General features: G+C 40.2%; 1 protein-coding gene across 1 annotated transcript; it reads left to right on the forward strand.

Annotated features, from left to right (window-relative positions):
- Nucleotides 1-542: 542 nt before the first annotated feature.
- On the forward strand, nt 543-25993 carry LOC144371517 (uncharacterized). Its single transcript, XM_078033834.1, has 4 exons — nt 543-719; nt 17860-17986; nt 18167-18227; nt 18797-25993. The coding sequence occupies exons 1-4, from the start codon at nt 717-719 to the stop codon at nt 21123-21125; spliced, it is 2520 nt and encodes an 839-aa protein (XP_077889960.1). The 5' UTR covers nt 543-716; the 3' UTR covers nt 21126-25993.

Genomic DNA, 25993 nt, shown 5'->3' on the forward strand with positions numbered 1-25993 from the left:
TATTTTATATATACAAAAAATATATAAAATATATAGTATATATATAATACATAATAAAATATCGTACTTTCTTTTTTAAGGTACTGGGGAATAAACCCAAAGGGGCTTGACCCCGTCCTCTGAGCTCCATCCCCACCCTTTTCAATTTATTTGAAAACAGGGTCTCACTGTTTGCAGATGCAGACCTGACCTTGGGCTCCTCCAGCCGCAGCCTCCTGGAGAAGCTCTGCTTTGCTTTTGTGTTGAGGTTAAACCCAGGGCCTTGCCATGCTCGGAAAGCACTCTATGGCTGAAGCCCAGCTCAGCGCCAGGCATCACCTCTGTCACAGAGGCTAAGCCAAGGCTTCCCACCTTGATTCGTTCCCAGCACAGCCGGGAAGCTCCTCCTGAAAAGGGCTGGGACCAAGATTCTGTCACTCTACCCAATTTCAGCCAGTGATTGCACTATTTTAGCTGTCAGTCACGATCCAGAGGCGGGCCTGGAGGCCATCCATCCGGGTCGCTGGGGGGAACTGTCCAATCAGTGCGCAGAGGGAGGGGAAGGGCGGGCTTCCGCAAGCTCGCGGGCTTTTCTTCCTCACCGACTAGGCTGCTCCTGCTCCAGGCCCCGTGTTCTCTGCTCCAGGGACCCAGGTGACTGCGCTGCCCGTGTTCTCGGGGATCTCGGGTGCCCAGAGGTTCCTCCAGAGGACGCCAGGTCACCAGAGAAGCCAAAAATGGTGAGTTCCCAGAAGGTAGGCGGTCAGCACCTGCCTTGGGGCCTGGCGGGCGGGCGAGCTGCGGACTGGCGCGCGGAGTCGCCGCTGTCGGGTGGCCCTGGGTCCTGTCCCCTGGTTCCCTTGGTTTGGAAGGGTGGCTCAGGTCCCAGGTGTCCCCTTTGCTCTCTACCTGTGGCCCGCACTCACTTTTCCCAACGTGTAGGAAGCAGGACCATAAGTGCACCTTCCTTCTCCCAGTGGAGCTCCACCCAGTGGAGGTCCTCCAAATTGCAGGCGCCTCCTGCCTTCTAAAAGGCCACCTCCCTCCACCTCACAGCTCAGCCTCACATTCTTCTTCCCACTCGTTTCAAATAGACACCGTCTGCTAATTGTCATTATCGCTTAGTGAAATATTGGAAAGAGTCAATCAATCTTCCTTCCCCTCTCCCTTTCCCCCTCCCTCCCCCCTCCTTCCCTCCTCTCTCCCCCCTCCCTCCCCCCTCCCTTCCCCCTCCCTTCCCCTCCCTTCCCCCTCCCTTCCCCCTCCCTTTCCCCCTCTCTTCCTCTCTTCCCCTTGTGTTGGAATCTGGGCTGGCCTGCAGTTTGTGATCCTCCTGCTTCAGCCTCCCGCTTAACTGGGGTTACAGGCCTGTGCCAATGTCCCTGGCAAGAAGAACACTTTTGAAAGCATTTGTTTTCAATTTGTGATTATTATCCTTGAGGGGAAAGAATGAGCACTTAACACTTCCTTGTGTTTGGTCAGAATAACTGCTTTAAAGGAAATAAGTGGGTTGTTTATAGATCCCAGGGATATGGAATTCTGGGCTACATCAATAGAGTATAAGTGCTCCTTTTTCTGATAGTCCATTTTGTAGAGTCACACCAGTCCTGTAGTTAGGTAAGCTCACAGGGTAATAACGATGTAGGGACTAAGGAGGCAAGGCACTGAAGGTAGTTGTAAACAGTTTTATCTGGCTGCAGCCAGTCTCAGAGGGCACTGTTTTTGCTGTAATCAATCCATCCATCCCCTGAACCCCGAGTTCAGGTGGTTTCAGAATTTTATACCCAGCATGTAAGGGGAAGGGCTCAAAAGTTCACATTGTAATACCAGGACCCCCAAATAACTCTCAGACCACACAGTCTCATTCCAGTTAAGCCTTTATTGCTGGCCAGTGGCAGACACTGTGCTTTCGAAAGAATGAGATGGTCAGAGTGGTGCCCCTGCCTTCAGTTGGCTCCATATTTAAGCACAAAAACCACAAAAGGGAATTTTGGGTGTTCAACATAAGCAAGCCTGAAAGTTGTGGTCAGTTAGTCTCCAGTTGGCCCCAAAGATCATTCTGTGTTCTTGGGGAATTTTGATGAGCAAAATATTTCAAACTGCCCCAGTTATGAGCTTCTTGAGTGTCATGGCTGAGTTCACAAAGTGGAGTCACCATAGTCAAATTGTCACATCACTCACATAAAAGCAGGTTTTTCTTTCTCTATTCTGGCTAAGTTAACCCTTCAAGGACAGTTCCTGAGGAGGGGAGAGCTTCTTCTCCCCTTTCTTTCCTCCCCCACCAGCTGTTATCATGGAGCCCAGTTGGTTATTTGTCTGTGAAGCCCAGCTCAAGGCCAGAGGCCTTGTTTGCACATTTCTACAAACTACTATTCTGGATACAAGTGTGTAAAAAACTAGTAAGGGGGAGTCCAGCACCTGGAGTGTTGATTTCTTTCCTTTTTTTTTTTAATTTTTGTTTTACAGAGAGAGAGAGAGAATTTTTTTAATATTTATTTTTTAATTCTCAGCAGACACAACATCTTTGTTTGTATGTGGTGCTGAGGATCGAACCCAGGCCACACCCGTGCCAGGCGAGCGTGCTACCCCTTGAGCCACATCCCCAGCCAAGGAGTGCTGATTTCTTCCAGACTAGCAGCCCAGTAAAATAGGGCAACACAAAAATAGGAAGTTTATCTACACTGAACTTTTTTGTGGACACTCTTTTGTTGACAGTCCAAAAATTAGCCATGGTGAAGATTTCTGGAGAATCCCAGTTAAAATTTTCTGTGAAAAAAGAGGATGCTACTACAATAGTGTCTGATTCCTTTACTGTCCTTCATCCCCAGCTCTTTTCAGTATGATTTTCAGAAAGGATCTGGCTATGGTGCCCAGCCTGGCCTGAAAGCTGTGATCCTCCTGTCTCAGCTTCCCAATCTGTTGGGTTTAAAGGCATCGACAACCCCAGCTACAGAAAATAGTTCATTTTAACCCAAATATTAATTATCATACTAAGGAACATGGATTCGAGTTACCCTGAATGATGTGTGTGACCCTGCTTGGAAGAGATTACATCATTTCTTTTTTTTCTTTCTTTCTCTCTCTCTCTAATTTTCTTTCTTTTTTTCAGTCTCTTTTTTTAATATACCAGGGATTGAACCCAGGGGCACTGAAACACTGAGCTACATTTCCAGTCCTTTTTATATTGTATTTTCAGACAAGATGTCACTAAGTTCCTGATGGGTCTCACTAAATTGCTGAGTCTGGCTTTGAATTTAGCAATCCACTTATCTTTGTCTCTCAAGGTGCTGGGATTACAGTTGTGTGCCAGTGTGCCTGGCCTCCATGAACTTTTATAAAAGAAACTCTGTATTACTGCATCAACCAATTGCATTGGTAGGAACATCAGATTGGTGGGGTACAGAAAAAAAATAAAGAAAATTTCTTCTGTATATCTGTTATTGCATTGTGAGATTTGCTAGATTTTGGAGACGTCTGGTAAGGCTAGTGATGTATTCTGAGAAGTTGTGAGATTGTGGTCTGATACAGAAATTAAGATGATTGGCTGTTAAAGGGCTTAAGATAGCCCAAGATAATGTTTGCTCTCCATACCGAACCCTGCCTTTCCACCCTCATGGTGGTCTAGTTAGCCAAAGTCAAGTACTCTGAAGGTTCTTTGATGTAGATGCAACTGTATAGAGAACTTGAGTTCACAGCTGTAAAAATCTTGTGCTTTTTCTTTTATCTTCCTTAGGTGTAGGCACCATGTCCGATTTCTTGGGCAGAGGTTCTCTTTGGACACCTCCCAGAGTTCCATGTCCTCAGCCACTATCCTTTCCTGGAGCTGCCACAGAGTGCCCACAGCTGCCCTGTGACATGCAGGGTGAACAGAATTTCAGGCCCTGGGTCAGCTGCTCCCAGAGGACAGCCTGAAGTGTGAGGTGCAGCCTCTCAGGGAAGCTGCTGGGGTCCCTGGGCTGAGGAATCTTCTAGAAAAGGCCTCATCTAAACAGCTACTTCTTGGGACCTTGTTTTCCCCAAGTTCTGTTCCTATTCCTTGGATTCAGGCGGATAGTCAGCCTGTGGATGCTGGTGCTGAGGGGCCAGGTGAGCAGTGACTCCTGCCCTTTTAGTCTTTCATGGTGTGAAGGAGCAAACCCTCTCCCAGAGCATAAGGACCACCCACCCCAGTGCAGAGGTGTGCAAAGCTTAAAAGCCTCATAGACTGGAGTCATGGTACAGGTGCCTGGGAGGGTGATCCTGGATGCTTTTCATGAGCAAGACCAGAAGGAAGCATGTCCCAGCTGTCAGGGACCTTCCCTGCCCCTTGAGTCTGACACATCTGTTCTCCCTCAGCACCAAAGCTTTCTGTGTATCATTTTGAAATGATGTGCTCACTTATCTGTTGCCAAGGTTTATTTATTCAGAGCCAAATGGGATGGACTATTATTAAAGAGGCAAGAGAGTGGCGGATTAAAATCCACCTTTTTGTTGTTGTTGTTGTTGTTAAAAATCCCAGCTTACAGCCAGGTACAGTGGTGCACACCTGTGATCCTTCCTGCTCCAGAGGCTGAGACAGGAGTGTTGCAAATTTGAGGACAGCCTTAGCAACTTAGCAAGGCTTTATGCAACCTGGTGAGACTGTGTCTCAAAATAAAAAGTAAAAATGACTGGGCATGTGGCTCAGTAGTAAAATATCTCTGGGTTTAATCTCGGGGGTATCAAACAAAAAAGAAAAAAAGAAAAAGAAAACATTTAATTACCTAATTTACCTTTTGCTACCCCTGAGTATGTATAGAAAGTTTGTACGATTCAGATTTGTCTTTTCAGTGGTTTCAAATTGAAATCCAACCTTGGATTCCTAAATACCACATAAGATACAGAGAAAGTCTGTCTTGCATTATTGCTGCAGAATTTGAGTCCAATTCTACTAAAATAGTGGTGGACAAATTTATGAATGTGATTTCATGAAAACTAGAATCTTTCCTTCATAAGGTGATGAATTTGACTAAGGACGACAGTTTTTCACCGTTGTTGTCTGACCTTGGCAGGTTCATGTTAACTGTGTGGTTTTTTGTTATCAGGAATGGAACCCAGAGGTGCTTAACCACCAGCCCCTTTTAGATTCCTTGTTTTGAGACAGAGTCTTGCTACATAATCTAGGGCCGCTGGGGTTACAGGTGTGCACCATCACACCTGTCTTCATTGTAATTTTTAAGGACAATTTTGGCAATGCCTTGAATACCCAATTGTAATCATTTAATCACTGAATATCAGTGAAAGAGTAAATGATACCTGTTTTCTGCAAAGGAGAGATCCATGGGTCTAAATAAGGGTGGTGATCCCCTCACCATGTCACCTAATTCCTGTTCCCTCCCAACTGCCTCCTCTTAGGGCCACCCCTTTGGGAGCTAGCCTTTTAGCTTATGAAACTTGGGTGTAACATAAATGCTCTCTCTATTCTCTCTGTCCTGTACAACATTTTGCCTGGTCTTAGATACAGTTTACTGTTTCCAATTTTTTGAAGAGTATTTTTTGTTGTTGCTGTAGTTGGACACAATACCTATTTATTTATTTTTATGTGATGCTGAGAATCAAACCTAGGGTCTCTCACGTGCTAGACAAGCACTCTACTGCTGAGCCAGAATCCCAACCCTCTTATTTCCATTTTTAGATATAGTTTTTCTTAAGTTTACCTCCAAAATACAGTAAACCATGCCCTAAATTTCACAGAATTTGCTGAAAAGCTCAGTGTTTTTTCAGAGAGTTTAGAACATGGGAACATTCAATCTTCTTTGTGAGAAAGTGTGGTGTCTTTATACTGATTTTGTTGTGTTTTTATGCCTCTAATTGTGTTCCTTTTGTATCATAATCATTTTTCTCTCTCATTACATGTATTTTATCAAGCTACTCTCCAGCCCAAGAGAATTAGTATTGTAGACTGTTGTTTATTTATTTGCTTCCTTATTGAGTGCTGGGAATTGATGCCATGGACTTGCTCATGCTTAGTTATCTTCCAGAAATAAATTTCAATTTGTGAGCAACGTTCTGGTGGTGGGCAGGTGTTTTACTGGGGAATAAACCTACAGGCAATCGACCACTGAGCACATCCTCAGCCCTTCTTATTTATGTATTTTTTCTTTTTCTTTTTTTAAAAATATTTTGTATAGTTGTAGATGGACAGAATACCTTTATTTTATTTATTTTTCTGTGGTGCTGAGGATCATACCCAGTGCCTCACACACGTTAGCAAGTGTTCTGCCACTCAGCTACAGTCCCAGACCCCCTTTTTATTTTTGATGAAGACCAGTCTCACTAAATTTCTGAGTGTCTTGCTCTGTTGCTGAGACGGGCCTCAAACTTTTGCCATTTCCCTGCCTTGACCTCCCTAATGGCTGAAATTACAGATGCACATCACTACACCAGCAGTTGGAGTGAGTTTTGAAGAGTTATCATTTAATTTTTTTTCAGATGAAAATAGCATTGAAAATCAGTTTTCTTGCTTTTGTTCATACTTTTGAAATTTGTAAATATGACTCTTCCTCTTTGCTTTATTTTTGCATTATTATGAAAAAGGTATTTAGCATATCATATTGTTTCTTATGTATACATTTTTAAAACTTCATGGCTTGGTAGTTTATTTACTTCTTTATTAGATAAACTTTGTTTTTATGAGCAATTTTAGGCTTACATAGTTTATTAGTTAGTGTTCTCTAGAGTAACAGTATCTAGAGGAAGTATGATTATCAAAGGGGATTCATTAGATTGGCCTAATTGACCCGAAGGTGGATGCCCACAGTGGCCATCTGCAGGCTGGAGAGCTTGAGAAGTGGTAGCTGCCGAGTTGCAGAGGCTGAATCCTCAGAACAAGGGGGATTAATGGTGCTGCCTTAGTCCAGACCAAAGATTCTGGAAACTCACTAAAGAATCACTGGCAGAGTCCACTTTGGGAGAGTGAAGAATTTTGTTCCACCCAAGACACCCTCCTATTGGATGGTGCTGCCTAGCTTAACGAGGTTCTCCAATTTGGCTCACTTTCCCATATACCCATCATTTGTAGACACACCCTCATGGACACACCCAGAAGCTCATTAATCATCACCATCCTTTAATCCAATCAAGGTGACAATTAAACGTGCCATTACACATAGTATCAAATACCCCTTCTCTCCAGCTGATAGTCACCACTGTTTTCAACATATTGCATTGGTGTAGGGTGTTTGTTAGTTACTAAACCAGTTTTGAACATTTGATAAATAGAATGGATGAAGCAACATTTAGGATAAGCCAAAGTTCATCCTTTACTTTAGGGTTCCTCTTCCTTGTGATGTGATTGTGTGTGTCACGTCGTATACAAGATAATGTCATACAGAAGAGTTTCACTGCTTTGCTCCCTAAGTCCCTGGCACCCATCAGTTCTGCTAGTGCATCTATAATGTTGTCTTTTTCAGAATGTTCTTGACTTGGAATCTTACTGCACTTGGCCATTTCAAACTGGCTTCTCTCACTTACCAGTGTGCCTTTAAGGGTGCTGTATCTTTCCAGGCTGCAGAGCTCATTTTCTGGGTGATGCTCTTTGGTGTGGTTAAACTTCAGCTTGTCCATTCAGTATTGAAAGGTGCATCTTCCTTGCCTCTAGGTTTGGGCCGTTGTGGATATTGCTGCTGTAGTCACTGCAGTGAGGGTTCCTGTGCCCATAATTTTCACATCATTTGCATAGACATTTGGAGTGTGATGACTTAATTGTACATTTTTTTGCATTTATGATTAAATTTTGCATTTATGATTATGAGCATCATTCATAGTTTTCTATTCAATACTTTTCTTTATTTAATTTGGATAATATGGTAACTTATGCCTCAGGAAGACTTAGGAGGTGTTAACTCAGCTTCTATGTTCTGGAAACAAAGTAGAAAATTGGTGTCAGTTCTTATGTGTCTCATGGAAGCCTGTTTGAGATGTCAGAGCCTTGCCTCGCCTTTTTGGGAAGTAATTAGTTGTTGAGTCTGTTTTTCTCAGCAGCCATGGGCTCATCTGTTTTGTGTATTACCCCTTGTGTGTAAGTTGTAGGAGATTGTCTCTCTCAAAGAAATGGTCCAGTTTCTGTAAGTTGTCTAATTTGTGTCAAGCACAGTTATGATAATCTGAAGTCCCAATGCATTGTTGACGATGACACTTTTTAATGTGTTAGTAGGTTTTCAGTCCTCGTTGTTTTTTTCTTTAATATTGTTGTATATTTTACACTTTTACTTTTTTTCTTTTTATGTGGCAGTGAGAATTGAACCCAGTTTCTCCCAAACACTAGGCAAGCAGTCTTCCACTGAGCCACAACCCCAGTCCCTGTCCTCTGTATTCTTAGCCTTTTGTCAGTTAATCAGTGATGCTGATGTTCATGAAGAACTTGACTTTGCAGACTGTGGGTTTCCTGATTGTGGTTTCATTAACACTTTCTCTGTTACCTACTGTTGAGAGCCACAGCCGAAGGGGCCCCAGCAAACTTTAAGACTGCCAGCTGATGATTGGCTCACAGCGGCCCCAGCAACTTCTAGCTGATTGGCTCCTCTGCGGTGATGCTCATTGGACTGTTTGCCCGCCCTTTCAGCCTACGGAGCTGCTCATTCGGCGACATTTTAGGCTCCACCCACACGACCCAGCAAATCGGCCTCAAGAGCCAGAGGAGTGGGGGAGGTTGAGAGTCTTGTGGGAAGCCGGTGGAGGCAGTTGGGCTCTGAGGGTTTTTCCTGAGGAGCTTTTTTGTTTGGCGTGTGTGGTTCTAAAAGTGAAATTTGTTTCTTTTGACAAGTGGCTCCTGAATTGTGCCCAGCCAGACTGCGGCAAACTACCTGTGGTATATTTAGGTTTACCTTGCTCTTCTTTCTCTGGTTTTCTGAAGTGGCAGTTTCATTGGTTGCTTTTAGCTCTTCTTTTCTGAAATGTGTGTTGGATGACTTAGACACCACTACATCGCCACCTCTGGTGTTCTCTATGAATTTCCTATGATGGACTTTTACATTTTTTCTTTCAAAATGGTCACCTTTTCTCTTGAGTCACCTCTTTGTCCTGTGTCTGTTCAGAGCCCTGTGTTTCATGTCCCCTTCCCTGGAGGCTTTTCAGCTTCTTGTGATCTGATTTCTGCTTTAGCTCTCATGTTCTTTGAGCATACATGGGATTTCACTGGTGGTGCACTTGTAGGGGTGTGGTTTATGTCCTGTGGAGTGTTGCTGTGACCCTGAGACCTCAATGTGCTTCCCGTTTGGTTGAAGGTCCATGAAGCCCTCCTGTCTGCATCATTGTCCTGACAGAGTTGGGCTGATGTCTCTGAGGGTAATTGTGGGTTCTTCATTGTTTGGGGTGGTTATGTATGGTTTTAGTCCTTGAGTATGCTTCTGTGTAAGTGGCAGAGACATTTTCTTTGTTCCATCACTGTGCAGACATCATAGCATGCTTACAGATGTGAATGGTGGCCTCTTTCACACAGAGACAGTGTGGGATAGTTCACAATTCTGGGCTACAAACTTGTTTCTTTACTACACTCTGGAAGAGCTTCTGCCTTAGGTTTGTTTGCACCACCATTGCTACAGGCACGATGAATCTTTTTCACAACAGACAATCATTGCAAATGTGGCCCACCCTTGATCAAAATGTCCTTGAGCAGAACATTGGTATGTGTCTCATGACTGTATATTATGGTAGTGAACCTGCTGCTGTTAAGAAGAGTTTGAAAATCATTGGATATTCATTGTTGCTGTGAGACTTAGAAAAGTAGTGCCTGCTATTTATTAACAAGATTTTTTTCAGAGTTATAAAATTTTGTAAGGCTGTTGTTTGGACAAGGTGACATTTTTGTTTTTTGTTTTTTTTTGTTTCTTTTAGAGAGAGAGAAGAGAATTATTTTTAATATTTATTTTTTAGTATTCGGCAGACACGGCATCTTTGTTTATATGTGGTGCTGAGGATCGAACCCGGGCCGTACGCATGCCAGGCAAGCGCGCTACCGCTTGAGCCACGTCTCCAGCCCATGGTGACATTTTTGGGTCATTGAGTTCTTTCTTTTTTTTTTCTCATTTTTTTTTATTGGTTGTTCAAAACATTACAAAGCTCTTGACATATCGTATTTTATACATTAGATTCAAGTGGGTTATGCACTCCCATTTTTATCCCAATTACAGATTGCAGAATCACATCGGTTACACATCCATGTTTTTACATGATGCCATATTAATGACTGCTGTATTCTACTACTTTTCCTATCCTCTACTATTCCCCCTCCCATCCCCTCCTGTCTTCTCTCTCTACCCCATCTACTACAATTCATTTCTCTCCTTGTTTTTTTTCCCATTCCCCTTAAAACCTCTTATATGTAATTTTGTATAACAATGAGGATCTCCTTCCATTTCCATGCAATTTCCCTTTTCTCTCCCTTTCCCTCCCACCTCATGTCTCTGTTTATTGTTAGTCTTTTCCTTCTGCTCTTCCTCCCTGCTCTGTTCTTAGTTGCTCTCTTTATATCTTTTTATATCAAAGAAGACATTTGGCATTTGTTTTTTAGGGATTGGGTAGCTTCACTTAGCATAATCTGCTCTAATGCCATCCATTTCCCTGCAAATTCCATGATTTTGTCATTTTTTAGTGCTGCGTAATACTCCATTGTGTATAAATGAAACATTTTTTTTTATCCATTCATCTATTGAAGAGCATCTGGGTTGGTTCCACAGTCTAGCTATGGTGAATTGTGCTGCTATGAACATCGATATGGCAGTATCCCTGTAGTAGGCACTTTTAAGGTCTTCAGGGAATAGTCCAAGAAGGGCTACAGCTGGGTCAAATGGTGGATCCATTCCCAGCTTTCCCAGGAATCTCCATACAGCTTTCCAAATTGGCTGCACCAATTTGCAGTCCCACCAGCAATGTATAAGAGTACCCCTTTCCCCACATCCTCGCCAGCACTTGTTGTTTGACTTCATAATGGCTGCCAATCTTACTGGAGTGAGATGGTATCTTGGGGTGGTTTTGATTTTCTTTTCTCTGACTGCTAGAGATGGTGAGCATTTTTTCATGTACTTGTTGATTTATTGTATGTTCTTCTCTGAGAAGTGTCTGTTCAAGTCTTTGGCCCATTTGTTGATTGGGTTATTTTTTTTTTAAGAGAGAGAGAGAGAGAGAGAGAGAGAGAGAGAAAGAGAGAGAAGAGTTTTGAGAGAGAGAGAATTTTTTTTAATATTTTATTTTTTTTAGTTTTCGGCGGACACAACATCTTTGTTTGTATGTGGTGCTGAGGATCGAACCTGGGCTGCAAGCATGCCAGGTGAGCGTGCTACCGCTTGAGCCATATCCCCAGCCCAAGAGAGGAGTTTTAATATTTATTTCTTTTAGTTCTCGGAAGACACAACATTTTTGTTTTGTATGTGGTGCTGAGGATCGAACCCGGACCGCATGCATGCCAGGCGAGCGCGCTACCACTGGAGCCACATCCCCAGCCCTTATTTGTTTTCTTATTGTTAATTTTTTTGAGTTTCCCAGCACCATTTATTGAAGATGCTATCCTTCCTTCATTGCATGCTTTTAGCCCTTTTATCAAATATAGGATAGTTGTAATTTTGTGGATTGGTCTCTGTGTCCTCTATTCTGTACCATTCGTCCACCTGCCTGTTTTGGTACCAGTACCATGCTGTTTTTGTGACTATTGCTCTGTAGTATAGTTTGAACTCTGGTATCGCTATACCGCCTGACTCACACTTCCTGCTTAGAATTGCTTTTGCTATTGTGGGTCTTTTGTTTTTCCATATGAATTTCATAATTGCTTTATCTATTTCTACAGGAAATGCCCTTAGGATTTTGATTGGCATTGTATTGAACCTATAGAGAACTTTGGATAATATTTTCATTTTGATGATGTTAGTTCTTCATATCCATGAACAGGGTATATTTTTTCATCTTCTAAGGTCTTCTTTTATTTCTCTCTTTAGGGTTCTGTAGTTTTCATTGTATAAATCTTTCACCTCTTTTGTTAGGTTGATTCCCAAGTATTTTATTTTTTTTGAGGATATTGTGAATGGGGTGGTTGTCCTCATTTCCATTTGAGAAGATTTGGCGCTGATATACAGGAATGCCTTTGATTTATGCGTGTTGATTTTAAATTTGCTGAATTCATTTATTAACTCTAGTAGTTTCTTTGTAGACCCTGTTGGGTCTGCGAGGTATAGAATCATATCATCTGCAAATAGTGATAATTTAAGTTCTTCTTTTCCTATTTTTATGCCTTTAATTTCTTTCGTCTGTCTAATTGCTCTGGCCAGTGTTTCGGGAACTATATTGAATAGAAGTGGTAAGAGAGGGCATCCCTGTCTTGTTCCAGATTTTAGAGGAAATGCCTTCAGTTTTTCTCCATTCAGAATAATGCTAGCCTGAGGTTTAGCATATATAGCTTTTATGATGTTGAGGTAAGATCCTGTTATCCCTAGTTTTTTTAGTATTTTGAACATAAAGGGATGTTGTACTTTGTCAAATGCTTTTTCTGCATCTATCGAGATGATCATGTGGTTCTTTAAGTCTATTGATGTGGTGGATAACATTTATTGATTTCTGTATATTGACCCAGCCTTGCATCCCAGGGATGAATTCTACTTGATCATGGTGCACAATTTTTTTGATATGGTTTTGTATTCGATTCGCCAGGGTTTTTTTTGAGGATTTTTGCATCTATGTTCATTAGAGATATTGGTCTGTAGTTTTCTTTCTTTGAAGTATCTTTGTCTGGTTTCGGTATCAGGGTGATGTTGGTCTCATACAATGAATTTGGAAGATCTCTTTCTTTTTCTGTTTCTTGAAATAACTTGAAAAGTATTGGTATTAATTCTTCTTTGAAGGTTTTGTAAAACTCCACTGTATATCCATCTGTTTCAGGACTTTTCTTGGTTGGTAGTCTTCTGATGGCTTCTTCTATTTCCTCATTTGTCATTGGTCTGTTTTAATTGTGTATATCTTCCTGACTCAATCTGGGCAAGTCATATGACTTCAGAAATTTACCGATATCTTCACTATCTTGTATTTTATTGGAATATAGGGTTTCAAAATAATTTCTAATTATCTTCTGTATTTCTGTAGTATCTGTTGTGATATTGCCTTTTTCATCCCATATGTTGGTAATTTGAGTTCTCTCTCTTCTTCTCTTCATTAGCATGGCTAACTATCTGTCAATCTTATTTATTTTTTCAAAGAACCAACTTTTAGTTTTATCAATTTTTTCATTTTTTTTGTTTCAATTTCGTTGATTTCCATTCTGATTTTAATTATTTCTTGCCTTCTTCTACATTTGCTGTTGTATTGCTCTTCCTTTTCTAGGGTTTTGAGATGAAGTGTGAGTTCATTTATTTTTTGGTTTTTTCTTTTTTTGAGGAATGACCTCCAGGCAATGAATTTCCCTCTTGAAACTGCTTTCATTGTGTCCCATAGATTCCCATGTGTTGTGTCTGTATTTTCATTTATTTCTAAGAATTTTTTGATTTCCTCCTTTATGTCTTCTGTAACCCATTGATCATTCAGTAACATATTGTTCATTTTCCAGGAGATGCAAGATTTTTTCTTCCTTCTTTTATCATTGATTTTCAGATTCATTCCATTATGATCAGATAAGGTGCATTATATTATCTCCACCCCTTTATATTTACTAAGAGTTGCCCTATGGCATAATATATGGTCTATCTTTGAGAAGGATCCATGTGCTGCTGCGAAGAACGTGTATCCACTTGATGATGGTTGATATATTCTATATATTTCGGTTAAGTCTAGGTTATTAATTGTGTTATTGAGTTCTACAGTTTCTTTATTCAGCTTTTGTCTAGTGGATCTGTCAAACGGAGAGAGCGGTGTATTGAAGTCACCAATAATTATTGTGTTTTGGTCCATTTGACTCTTGAACTTGAGAAGAGTTTGTTTTATGAACATTGCAGCACCATTGTTTGGTGCATAGATATTGATAATTGTTATGTCTTGTTGGTGGATGGTTCCTTTTAACAGTATATAGTGGCCTTCTTTATCCCTTTTGATTAACTTAGGTTTGAAGTTGATTTTATTCGATATGAGTATGGCCACTCCTGCTTGCTTCCGAGGACCATGTGAGTGGTATGATTTTTCCCAGCCTTTCACTTTCAACCTGTGTATGTCTTTTCCTATCATATGAGTCTCCTGAAGGCAGCATATTGTTGGATTTGTTTTTTTAATCCAGGTTACTAGCCTTTGTCTTTTGATTGGTGAATTTAAGCCATTAACGTTTAAGGTTACTATTGATATATTGTTTGTACTTCCAGACATGCTTATTTATGTATTTATTTTAATATGGCTCGTTTTTTCTTTTTGGTTATATTTTTTGTTCTTTTTTTACTGGGTTACCTCCCAATGTTAGTTTTGGGTGCTGTTTTTCAATTCCTCTTCTTGTAGTGTTTTGCTCAGAATGCCTTGCAGTGCTGGTTTTCTGGCTGTGAATTCTTTTAACTTTTTTTTATTGTGAAATATTTTAATTTCATTGTCAAATCTGAAGCTTAATTTTGCTGGATACTGTATTTTTAGTTGGAATCCATTATTTTTCAGCGTTTGAAGTATGTTGTTTCAGGATCTTGTTGCTTTCAACGTCTCTGATGAGAAATCAGCCATTAACCTAATTGGTTTGCCCCTGAATGTAATCTGCCTTCTTTCTCTCGTAGCTTTTAATATTCTCTCCTTGTTCTGTATGTTGGATATCTTCATAATTATGTGTCTTGGAGTTGGTCTATTAGGATTTTGTATGTTTGGGGTCCTGTAGGCTTCCAGGATTTGGCAATCCATTCCATATTTCATATCTGGGAAGTTTTCTAGGATTCTTTCATTCAATAGGTTGTTCATTCCTTTGGTTTGAATCTCTATACCTTCTTCTATCCCGATGACTCTCAAGTTTGTTTTTTTTTTTTATAACATCCCATATTTCTTGGATAGATTGCTGGTGAATTTTTAGGATCCTTTCTGTGTTGACTATATTCTTCTGCAGTTGATACACTTTGTCTTCATTATCTGATGTTCTGACTTCTATTTGATGTAGTCTATTTGTAATATTCTCGTTTGAGTTTTTAATTTGGTTTATGGTTTCCTGCATTTCTAGGATTACTGTTTGATTTTTTTTAACATCTCTATTTCCTGGTATAGGTCATTCTTTGCCATTTGAATTTGCCTATTCATTTTCAAAGTATACTTTCATTGTTTGGACTTGCTGTCAAAAGTCTTCTCTAAGATTCTGTTCCATCTGAGTTAGGTATGCCTTGAGTTCTTTCTCTGTCCATTTTTCTAAAGCCTCTAGGTTCTCCTGTGAATTTAAGCTTTCCTGCATTGTTTGTAATCCTTTTTTCCCTTGTTTTTTCATGGTGCTCATGTTGCTTTCCAACTCTGTTTGACTGCTTTGTTTCTGTTTTCTTCTTTAAATTTGTTTTGGTTTTCATAGTTCCAATATATCTCCTTTGTGTTGGGAGACAATGTTTAGAGATGTTGGGTTTAATTGTGCTTAAGGTAAATTCATTAGTTTCATTAGAGGTCTACAGAATTTGATGACATGTATAGAACTGAGGTTTGAACTTAGGATTTTATGATGAGGCCGGGCACTTTGATGGTATTGAGGTTAATATATTTTAGCTTCTTTGGGGGGTTGCTCAAATGCAGGCGGATATTAACAAGAGAATAGACAGGAGTACTTGGGGGTAGTTAAGGGCTTAGTTGGACTATGGACTGTTTCATAGTATTCATCTATTTTCATCTAGTAAGTTGTACATAATTTGGGTGGTCATGCTTAAGAGGAAAGATAGGAAAAAATAAGGAAGCAAACCAAGAAAGGTAGAGAGAGAGAGGAAAGAAAGAGAAAAGAATAGAAAAGAAAAGGAAATGATAATAAAAAAATAATAAAATGCAGTAAAATAGAAATTACATTTAAAAAATAATAGTATAATTGTAGAAAAGAAAAAAAATAAAATTAAAGAAAAATTTTTAAAAAATTAAAAGAAAAAGTGACACTGTTAGGCTTCTGTTTTCTTCACTTTTAATAGGTGGTGCTGTGCTTTCCGGGCCAAGATTTTGTCCTCCGGCTATAGGAAACAGTCTGTGTGAGGCCGCTCCCTCCTCCCCCCACTGGTGTCTCTCAAAACCTGTTAGCTTAGGTTAATTCCTGGTTTCTACTCCCCTGACTTCTCCTGTCAGCCAGGTCTATCCCCGTGTGGTACCTCTCAGCAGTTCAAACTACACTCTGTGCCTGCAGTTTCCTGGACGTGGAGTGCAGCTTTTGGGAACCGGCACCTTATTGTTTTGATTTCCTCCAATAGCCCCTCCTCCTAGAGCTTGCGAAACAGGTTTTGTTTTCACTGCTGGTGGGAGGGAGGAGTTGGGGGTCAGGTGCCTTTGCTTTTTCCCGACACCGCTACTCAGATTCACTCTGTTAATCACACCCCCAGAAAGCCAGGGAGAGATTTTATGTGATTTCCCTGCTGTATGGAAAATGGTTTCAATGTCACAGACCTGTTCTATCACTGAATGAGATGTGATCAGTCGAAAATTGGCGATGGTGACGTCAGCTCTCCAAGATGGTGGCCGCTGGCTTCCTCGGTGGTCTGACCGGTGTGGAGGAGAGGACTGGACTGCTTCCTTCCCTTGTCTCAAACCCAGAATTCAGCACTGAGCACAGTGAGGGCACAGCTGGAAGGCGCCCGCAGAATCAGCAGCGCCTTATCTCTGCGTTGCTAGCTCACCGTTTCCCAGCGAGCTCCGCAGTCTCTAGCAGCGGGGCAAGTCGCTGAATAAGCAGCTTGAATCTCTGTGTGGACAAATCGCTCTCTATTGAGCCCCAGCAACTGATCCTCGGGCTATGGAAATCCTTCCTCTAGGTTTTGGTGCACCCCAATTTTGATGGAAATTCCTAACAAGATATCATTTGGGCATTCTAACTCGTCATTCACCTGCATAGTGACGCAGTACACGAGGGTGATGCACTCCATTCGCCGCCATCTTCCAAGTCCTCATTGAGTTATTTCTAAGACACGTGCTATCATTCCACTTATCCCATTCTACTTTGACAGTAACCACAAAAAACTATCAAATTGTCGTGTTTATTAATACATAAATTAAATTAATCAAATAGAGAACTCATGTTTGTTTTGGTCATTTAATAGTAAGCTAGTTGACTAAATTTGTTCTGGAGTAAAGCACCTGCAAACTTCTAGTTGTTCTTAGTGTAATCACCCAGAATAAGCTCAATCTCCAGTTAACACATTGTGACCACCGGTGTGAAATGTTGTCTAAATGTTGTCTATGAAGGAATCTCCTCAGTGACCCCATGCCCAGAGGGTGGGAGTGGGGGCTGGTTCTAGGCATTTCTTTAAGTATGAAACAATAGACTTTTAGAGGAAACAAGACATCAGTAAATACCATGTTGCCTATATCAACCTTATAGGTACAGGGAGCCACTGTAGTTGGCAGAATCTCTCTCAAATGTTTAGTTTCATGATTCCTGCATTTTTCTACTCATCACCTTTTTTTTCTAAAGATAAGTACTATCAGAAGTGCTTATATTAGCTCTGTACCACACAGGACGTTTCTAGGACATGAATAGAGATGCAACCATTAAAGAAGTTAGTAGTAATCTGGGAGCCTGTCTTATTTACTGTGAACTCCCCAGAGGAAGGGAATAAATCACTATGATGTTTGCCTTCTGAGTAGCCAATTTCTAGTGTTGGAATGGGTGTAAGAAATTGAGTGCAGTAAAGATTTGATGGACCAAATCATGGAATTAATCAGGAGGCCAGGGAATTATGTGAACATCATGCATGTTGAGTGCAGATTTCTCATGCTGTCAATCTTTCCTGGCCTCCACTATACATTTGTGGGATATTTCAGATCTCAGTGACCTTTGAGGATGTGGCTGTGAACTTCACCAAGGAGGAGTGGGCTTTTCTGGATGCTTCCCAGAAGAACCTTTACAGAGATGTAATGCTGGAAGTCATCAGAAACCTGGATTCTATAGGTAATAATGATGGTTTTAAAATAATCAAATCAGAGAACTCATGTTTATTTTGGTCATTTATGTAGAAGGTGAAAAGGAAATCAGTTGATGAATTATTGAAGTATAAATGGCACCTATAGTTTGGCAAAGCATTTCTAGCTCCTAAATATTCATAAAGAGTGTTATATTCTCTCATTTTAGGTAACAAGTGGGTAGACAAGACCACTGAAGATCAGATTGAAAACTGTGGAAGCAACCTAAGGTAACTGTACTCACAATAGGAATTCGTGAGGAAATCTGGGAACTGTCATATAATTTTTAAAGAAAACCAACCAAAGAAGTATGCATAATTTGAAATGCATTTATTCTTATAATATTTTTTTACCAGAAATATATACTTATCTGTAACAGGTATTCTGTCTTTTCAAAGTATTTGACATGCAAAAAGTACTATGAAATCACATATGTGAATATGACTATGTGAATAATAGCCATAGAGAAGCTGTGTTGCAAAGGATTGTTTCCTTTAAATCTCTTTATTTTCAGAGAACTTTAACAAGTCAGAAAATCTAGCCTTTACGTGAGGTTGGTAGAAATGTAAAGACCTATAAATAAATAGAAAACTATGAATGAGTTAGGTATCAATTATGTGCTGGTCACTTCTTCTTTAAAGAAGTCCTATGGTAAACTTCAAACTTTCCCCCACAGAATAGTGTGGGGAAACCTTCCAATCGATTCCAATTCTTAATCAAAGAAAAATTTTAATAGAATAAATCCATGTGACTTGATTATGTGTGCAAAAGATTTCATATGTCTTTCATTCCTTCATAGGCACATCACATCTCACTATGGACACAAATACTATAAGCATGAAGAATGTGAAGAGAAACCATGTGAATTTAAACAATATAGGAAATCTCTGGTTTCTCTCAAAAGTGTTCACACACAAATGTTACAAACTGGAGATAGACCACATGAAAGTACAGTATGTGGGAAAGTCATCAGTTGTTCCAATGACATTCAAAAACATGAAGAAACTCATACTGGGTGGCAACCCTATGAATGTCAACAATGTGGTGAAGCCTCTTCTTCTCTCCCAGGTGTTCAAAGACACATGATAACACACAGTGGAGGTAAACGTTTTCAATGTGAGGTATGTGGGAAAGCCTTTCATTTCTCCTCTTTATTTAGAAGACACGAAAGAACTCATTCTGGAGAGAAACTCTATGAATGTAAACAAGATGGTCAAACCTTTATTTCACAGACAAGTCTTCAAAAGCACAGGATCACACACACAGGGAATGTACGTTTCAAATGTAAGGTATGTGGGAAAGACTTTGCTTATCCCAGATTACTTAGAATACATCAGAAGACACACACTGGAGAGAAGCCCTATGAATGTAAGCAGTGTGGCAATGCCTTTGCTAGATCTGGTGACCTTCACATACATGAAAGAACTCACACTGGAGAGAAGCCCTATGAATGTAAGCAGTGTGGCAAAGCCTTTGCTAGATCCAGTGAATTTCAAATACATGGTAGAGTGCATACTGGAGAGAAGCCCTATAAATGTAAGAAGTGTGGCAAAGCCTTTGCTAGATCTGTTGACCTTCACATACATGAAAGAACTCACACTGGAGAGATGCCCTATGTATGCACGCAGTGTGGCAACGCCTTTGCTACATCCCATCAGCTTCATGCACATGGAAGAACACATACTGGAGAGAAGCCCTATGAATGCAAACAATGTGGAAAAGCCTTTGCTACATCCTCTGAGCTTAAGAGACATGGAATAACACACACTGGAGAAAAGCCCTATAAATGTCAACAATGTGGAAAAGCCTTTGCTAGATCTGGTGACCTTCACACACATGGAAGAACTCATACGGGAGAAAAGCCCTATGTATGTAAGCAGTGTGGAAAAGCCTTTACTAGATCTTGTGACCTTCGCACACATGAAAGAACTCATACTGGAGAGAGGCCCTATGTATGTAAGCAGTGTGGAAAAGCCTTTGCTACATCCCGTCCACTTCATACACATGGAAGAATACATACTGGAGAGAAGCCTTATGAATGCAAACAATGTGGAAAAGCCTTTGCTGCATCCCATCTGCTTTATGCACATGGAAGAACACATACTGGAGAGAAGCCTTATGAATGTAAGCAGTGTGGAAAAGCCTTTGCTAGTTCTAGTTACCTTCAGATTCATGGAAAAACACACACCGGAGAGAAGCCCTATGAATGTAAGCAGTGTGGAAAAGCCTTTGTTAGATCTAGTCATCTTCAGATTCATGGAAGAACACACACCGGAGAGAAGCCCTATGAATGTAAGCAGTGTGGAAAAGCCTTCACTCGGTCCTCTCACCTTCACTCACATGAACAAACTCATACTGGAGAGATGTTTTATGAATGCAAACAATGTGGAAAAGCCTTTGCTGCATCCCATCTGCTTCATGCACATGGAAGAACACATACTGGAGAGAAGCCCTATGAATGTAAGCAGTGTGGAAAAGCCTTTGTTAGATCTAGTCACCTTCAGATTCATGGAAGAACACACACCGGAGAGAAGCCCTATGAATGTAAGCAGTGTGGAAAAGCCTTTGCTAGATCTAGTGACCTTCAGATTCATGGAAGAACACACACCGGAGAGAAGCCCTATGAATGTAAGCAGTGTGGAAAAGCCTTCACTCGGTCCTCTCACCTTTGCAGAAATGAAAGAACTCATACTGGAGAGAAGCCCTATGATTGTAAGCAGTGTGGCAAAGCCTTTGCTACATCTAGTAAACTTCAAATACATGGAATAGTGCATACTGGAGAGAAGCCCTATGAATGTGAGCAGTGTGGCAAAGCCTTTGCTAGTTCTAGTTACCTTCAGATTCATGGAAGAACACACACTGGAGAGAAGCCCTATGAATGTAAGCAGTGTGGCAAAGCCTTTGCTACATCTGGTGACCTTCACAAACATGAAAGAACTCATAGTGGAGAGAAGTCCTATGTATGTAAGGAGTGTGGCAAAGCCTTTGCTAGATCTTGTGACCTTCGCAGACATGAAAGAACTCATACTGGAGAGAAGCCCTATGTATGTAAACAATGTGGCAAAGCCTTCACTCAGTCCTCTTACCTTCACTCACATGAACAAACTCATACTGGAGAGAAGCCCTAAGAATGTTAGCAGTGTGGCAAAGCCTTTGCTAGATCCACAGACATGGAAGAATGTATACTGAAGAGGAGCTTAATAAATGTCAACAACGTGGAGAAGCCTTTGCCACATTTTGTTGGCTTCACACATGTGAAAGAACACATACTGCATAGAAATCGTAAGAATGAAAACAATTGGTAACTCTTCTGTTATTACTGTTTCACTCATATACATGTAGGATGTTTACTGGAGAAAAATCCTTTGAATGTGAAATATGGTAAATCAATATTTCATGTCATCCTCAAAGACAAGAGATGCTCACACTGCTGAAAATATGTGTTTGTGTGTGTCTGTGTGTCTGTGTCTGTATGTGTGAGATAGAGAGAGATCGATCAATCAATCGATCCACTGGGGATTTAGTCTGGTGGTGCTCTACCACTGAGCTACATTCCAGTTCCTTTTTACTTTTTATTTTGAGACAGGGACTTGCTGAGTTTCTTAGGGTCTTCGTAAGGTGCTGAGGCTAGCCTCCAGCATTTATTCTTCAGAATCAGCCTCTCGAGTCTCAGGAATTAAAGGCGTACACAACCACATCCAACTGAATAACTCTTTAAATGTGAAAAATATCACAAATCATTCCATTTTCCCTGTTGCCTTCAAAGCCATTTCACTCACATTGAGAAACAAACCCTCTTAATTTGGGGGATTTGCTACATTCTGTAAGCTTCATTTCCTTTCTTATATATGAAAACACTCATGCAGAGAAGCCCTGTGAATGTGAGAAATGTGGGAAATTTTCTAGTTTTCTAATTTTTTTTCCTAAGGACTGGGAATATTGTTTTGGAATAAAAAGAATAAATCCTATGCAAATAAGAAATATAAAGGGTTCAGCTGTTCTAGTTTTGTTCAGTTGTATGAAAGGACTCATACTGTAGAAAATGCTGAGGATAAGCCATGTGGGGCAGTATTCAGCTTTCATAGTTTTCTCCAAAGGCATAAAAGAATTCACATCTGTGAAAATCCCTTTTCTATCTTTAAAAATTGCAGTAACACTTTCAACTTTCCAGGTCCCTTTGAACAGCATTTAAGAAATCACACTGGAGAAAAGCCCTGTATGTAGAAATGTGGTGAGAACTTTGCTTGTTTCCGATCCATTTGAACTTGTTCAGATTTGAGGGAAATTTAATTTTATTTATTTATTTTGAGATAACCACTGTAGGTGTGTGAAAATGGTGTGTGCCTTCATTTCTTTTTTCTTTTTTTTTCTTTTTTTCTTTTCTTTTTTTTTTCTTTCTTTCTTTCTTTTTTTTTTTTTTATCTATTCAGAGCTAACAAAACTGCATCCTGGGTTGGAGAGGAGCATTGCATCAGCATGAAGATTTGAAAGCAACATGTTTTTCTGGGTTAAATCTCTCTTATTGTTAGATTCCATTTTCCTGTATTTTAAGTCTTTTGAGTTTAATGTTTCATTACATATTGTGTATGTTAGATTCCATTTTCCTGTATTTTAAGTCTTTTGAGTTTAATGTTTCATTACATATTGTGTATGTTACTTTAGGCCTCTCTACTCCAGCCTTTGGTACAGATTGGTGAAATGGCTCTTCTGAACTTCTTTCCTCTCTTTGTTCAGATTTCACCCAGGAGTGCTCTAGCACTGAGTTTCTCCACAATCCTTTTAATTGTTATTTTTTTGAGATGAGGTGAGGCTGGCAGCTGGGACCATAGGGATGTGTCTGTGTACCCTGCAGCTGGCCTCTTCCTTTTCCTTGATTGCTTATTGATCTATTGATGGCTCTGGGACTATCACAGTTGTAACTTGTGCTTGTTCTAAGGCTCATGTATTGTGCTGTATGTAGGCACATTAAAGAGTATTATAAGATAATCCAAACAATTTTGTGGTAACCCTCAGAACCCTGCAGCTAATCAATGTTCTCCCGGAACATTCCTTAGGTGTCTAGCCTCATGTGCCCTACATCACTAATGAAGCTACAGCCTCCAATCAGGTGATATTGTGCAGTACTTGCTGTGGAGAGGGCTGTTTCTGCTCATGCTAAATAATTCAGTTACCTGTCCTAAGGATTCAAAGCCTCCTGAGCAAAACCTCACCCACAACCTATTCAGGTGTCATGGATTTTGTGCGATCATTGGTAAGAGTTCCTTACATACTTGTGTCCAAATATTGAAGTTTGCCAACATGCCAAAGATGGGTTGATTGTCACTGCTATCTCTGTTCCAGCTTTTTGCTTTGTCTCAGTGCTCATTTTGAAAGGAAGGCCAAAAGAGTGTGCTGTGGCCCTTCTGTTTTTGATAAATATAGCCTAAGCCATCTTGTAAAACTTCTTCTTTAAAAGATAGTTTTGAACACTTCCCAGGATTTCCAAAAACTTTCTTTGCAGCTAATGAGTCAGTGTGGCAATTTCCTAGTTTTACATTTTTGATTTAGTAGAAATATTGCTTAGAAGGTGTGTGAGCACTTGACGCAGTCTGGACTTTTTGTAATAAATCCATTTGCCAAATGCAGTAGTTGCAGGCTTGTTCCTTGGCAGTGTGAGTGAATGCAACTGCCCTGGGGTGTGGGCATTGTTTGTAGGAGTTCAGTCTTGGTGAGTACCTCAGTGTAGGAATCAGATTCATAGGAGGGCTACAGAATCTCCTGACAGGACCTGCCTGTCCCTTTTGGACAGTAGTGTTGTCATGTGAGCTGGCAGGTGGATGGCTACCTTCTGATGGATTTGGGTTTGTAGCTGAGCAAATAGTGAGAATGTACAATGATTAAATGAAAATTAAAATATTCTTTGTCATACCAAAGACATAATTTGGGGGCCAAACAATAACAAGTAACCTCGTGGACCTTGAATCACATATTTTCCTTCATGTATGCATTTTCTTACAAACTTTTGTAGTGTGATGCTTATGTTGAACAAACTGCGATAAACATGGAGAAGTTTATTTAATGGTACAGTGTACTAGAAGTTTTAAAGACTTGCAGCAGGCTTAGATTCCACTATTGTTAAAATTTTATTAAAGACTTGGAAATTCTCAAAATTCTTGAGAATCCCCAGGTGCTGTGGCATACACCTGAAATACCAATGGCTGAAGATTCTGAAGCAAGAGGATTGTGATTTTTTTTCACTTTTTTTTTAAAGAGAGAAAGAATTTTTTAATATTCATTTTTTAGTTTTCAGTGTATACAACATCTTTATTTTATTTTTATGTGGTGCTGAGGATTGAACCCAGCACCCCATGCATGCCAGGTGAGCACGCTAACATTTGAGCCACATCCCCAGTCCATGTTTTCATTTTTATTAAAAATTTATATATATAAACTTTTTTTTTTCCTAAGAATCAAACCCAGTGCCTCCCACATGGTAGGCACATTGTCAACCACTGAGCCACAACCTTAGCCCAAGGGTTCTGATTTGTAAGGTGGCCTCCCTGGATAACAAGGAGTAAAGAACTCAGTGAGACCCTGTCTCTAAGAAGTAACTCAAATAATAAATAAAAAAAGAAGGCTGGGTGGTTGAGTTCCACTGAGTTTGATTCACAGTACCCCGAATAAAAATGCATTAGGAACCAAGTTTTAATAAACCGTATGATGGGTGGATGGGCTTGTCCATTATATTGTTTTCTTCTTTGGATTCTTAGGCATGGTTTACTAATTCAGAAACTCTGTAAAATTCACCAATTCAATATAAAGCAAGTGTATGGTTTTAAAAAATAATAGTATAGCAAGGTCCATGAGGGGCAGCTTCCTGCTCTGGGAACCTCAGTAATTGGTAGTCATCACAAGAGGCCATAATGTCCTTATCATAAAGAGTTTGTGAAAGCTTCTATTGTGCAGGAGTCTCTGAATGTGCTAAACGTGTCTGTCTTTTCAGAGCCTTTTGGTGGAGGAATTCCACATGGAGGTCTCTGATTTATAGATGATGTCATTGGGGAGCTCAAGTGAAACTGATAAGTGAAGAACACATTGGCACATGGTCCAGGGCAGCCAAAAAGGTGTCAGATTTTCTTGTCTTCAAAGAGTGTGTCAAGCAACCTTGGAGGAGGATGTCAGCAATTTACGACGTGCTCCTGCAAAAACGTCTCTGCTCAGGTCATTTGTTAAAAGCTGATTAGTAGTCTGAAAATTTATTTGGTCCTGTTAGTGATAATGACAATTTGCATTAGAATGCTATTGAAATAGAGAAAACAGAAAATATTAGCCATTTTTAAGGCCAAAATATATACCAGTTGTGATTAAATAGGATCAGTAATTTTCATTATATTTGGTATGGGTATGGATACTTACAGACGGGACCAGATCATCAAAGTAGCAGTAATCTACCCAAGGCAAATGGTGAGATAGAGAATATCTGTGTTTCTGTAGTTGGTATTTTATTTTTTCCTCTGTGATTATCAGTGACTGTGTTTAAACATTTCAGGATGCCCAGTTAGAACTCTCATATTTCCATATTTAATGAATTAGAAAATGTTAGACTATTAAATATTCTGAGAAGCACATCAGATTTTATAGGAGTTTCCATATACCTTGTTTTAACATACCAAAAATATGTGAAGTGATTTAATTAGAGATTGATGGTGTTTATTTATTTGTTTTTGTTACTTGTGATGCTGCGGCAAGTGTGGCCAAACTAGCAGGTTCTGGCTAGGTTTGATGGAACATTGGAAGAAATAAAGAGTCACACATGCAGAAGATACAGCATCTGGGATTGGGTGGAGCACTGCTTTATGATGGAGCAGCAGGTCTAAAGAATTATGCCAGGGGGGCTGGGGATGTGGCTCATGTGGTAGCGCGTTCACCTGGCATGTGTGGGGCACTAGGTTTGATTTTCAGCACCACATATAAATAAAATACAAGATGTTATGTCCACAAAAAACTAAAAATATAA

Source organism: Ictidomys tridecemlineatus, chromosome 16 (assembly GCF_052094955.1).
Source record: "Ictidomys tridecemlineatus isolate mIctTri1 chromosome 16, mIctTri1.hap1, whole genome shotgun sequence".
Taxonomy (NCBI): domain Eukaryota; kingdom Metazoa; phylum Chordata; class Mammalia; order Rodentia; family Sciuridae; genus Ictidomys; species Ictidomys tridecemlineatus.

Bases quoted from the DNA above. Each gene is read 5' to 3' on its own strand.
- LOC144371517 (XM_078033834.1), top strand. The intron at 17,987-18,166 runs GTAATAATGATG...CTCTCATTTTAG, and splicing joins CAGAAACCTGGATTCTATAG to GTAACAAGTGGGTAGACAAG. The intron at 18,228-18,796 runs GTAACTGTACTC...ATTCCTTCATAG, and splicing joins AACTGTGGAAGCAACCTAAG to GCACATCACATCTCACTATG.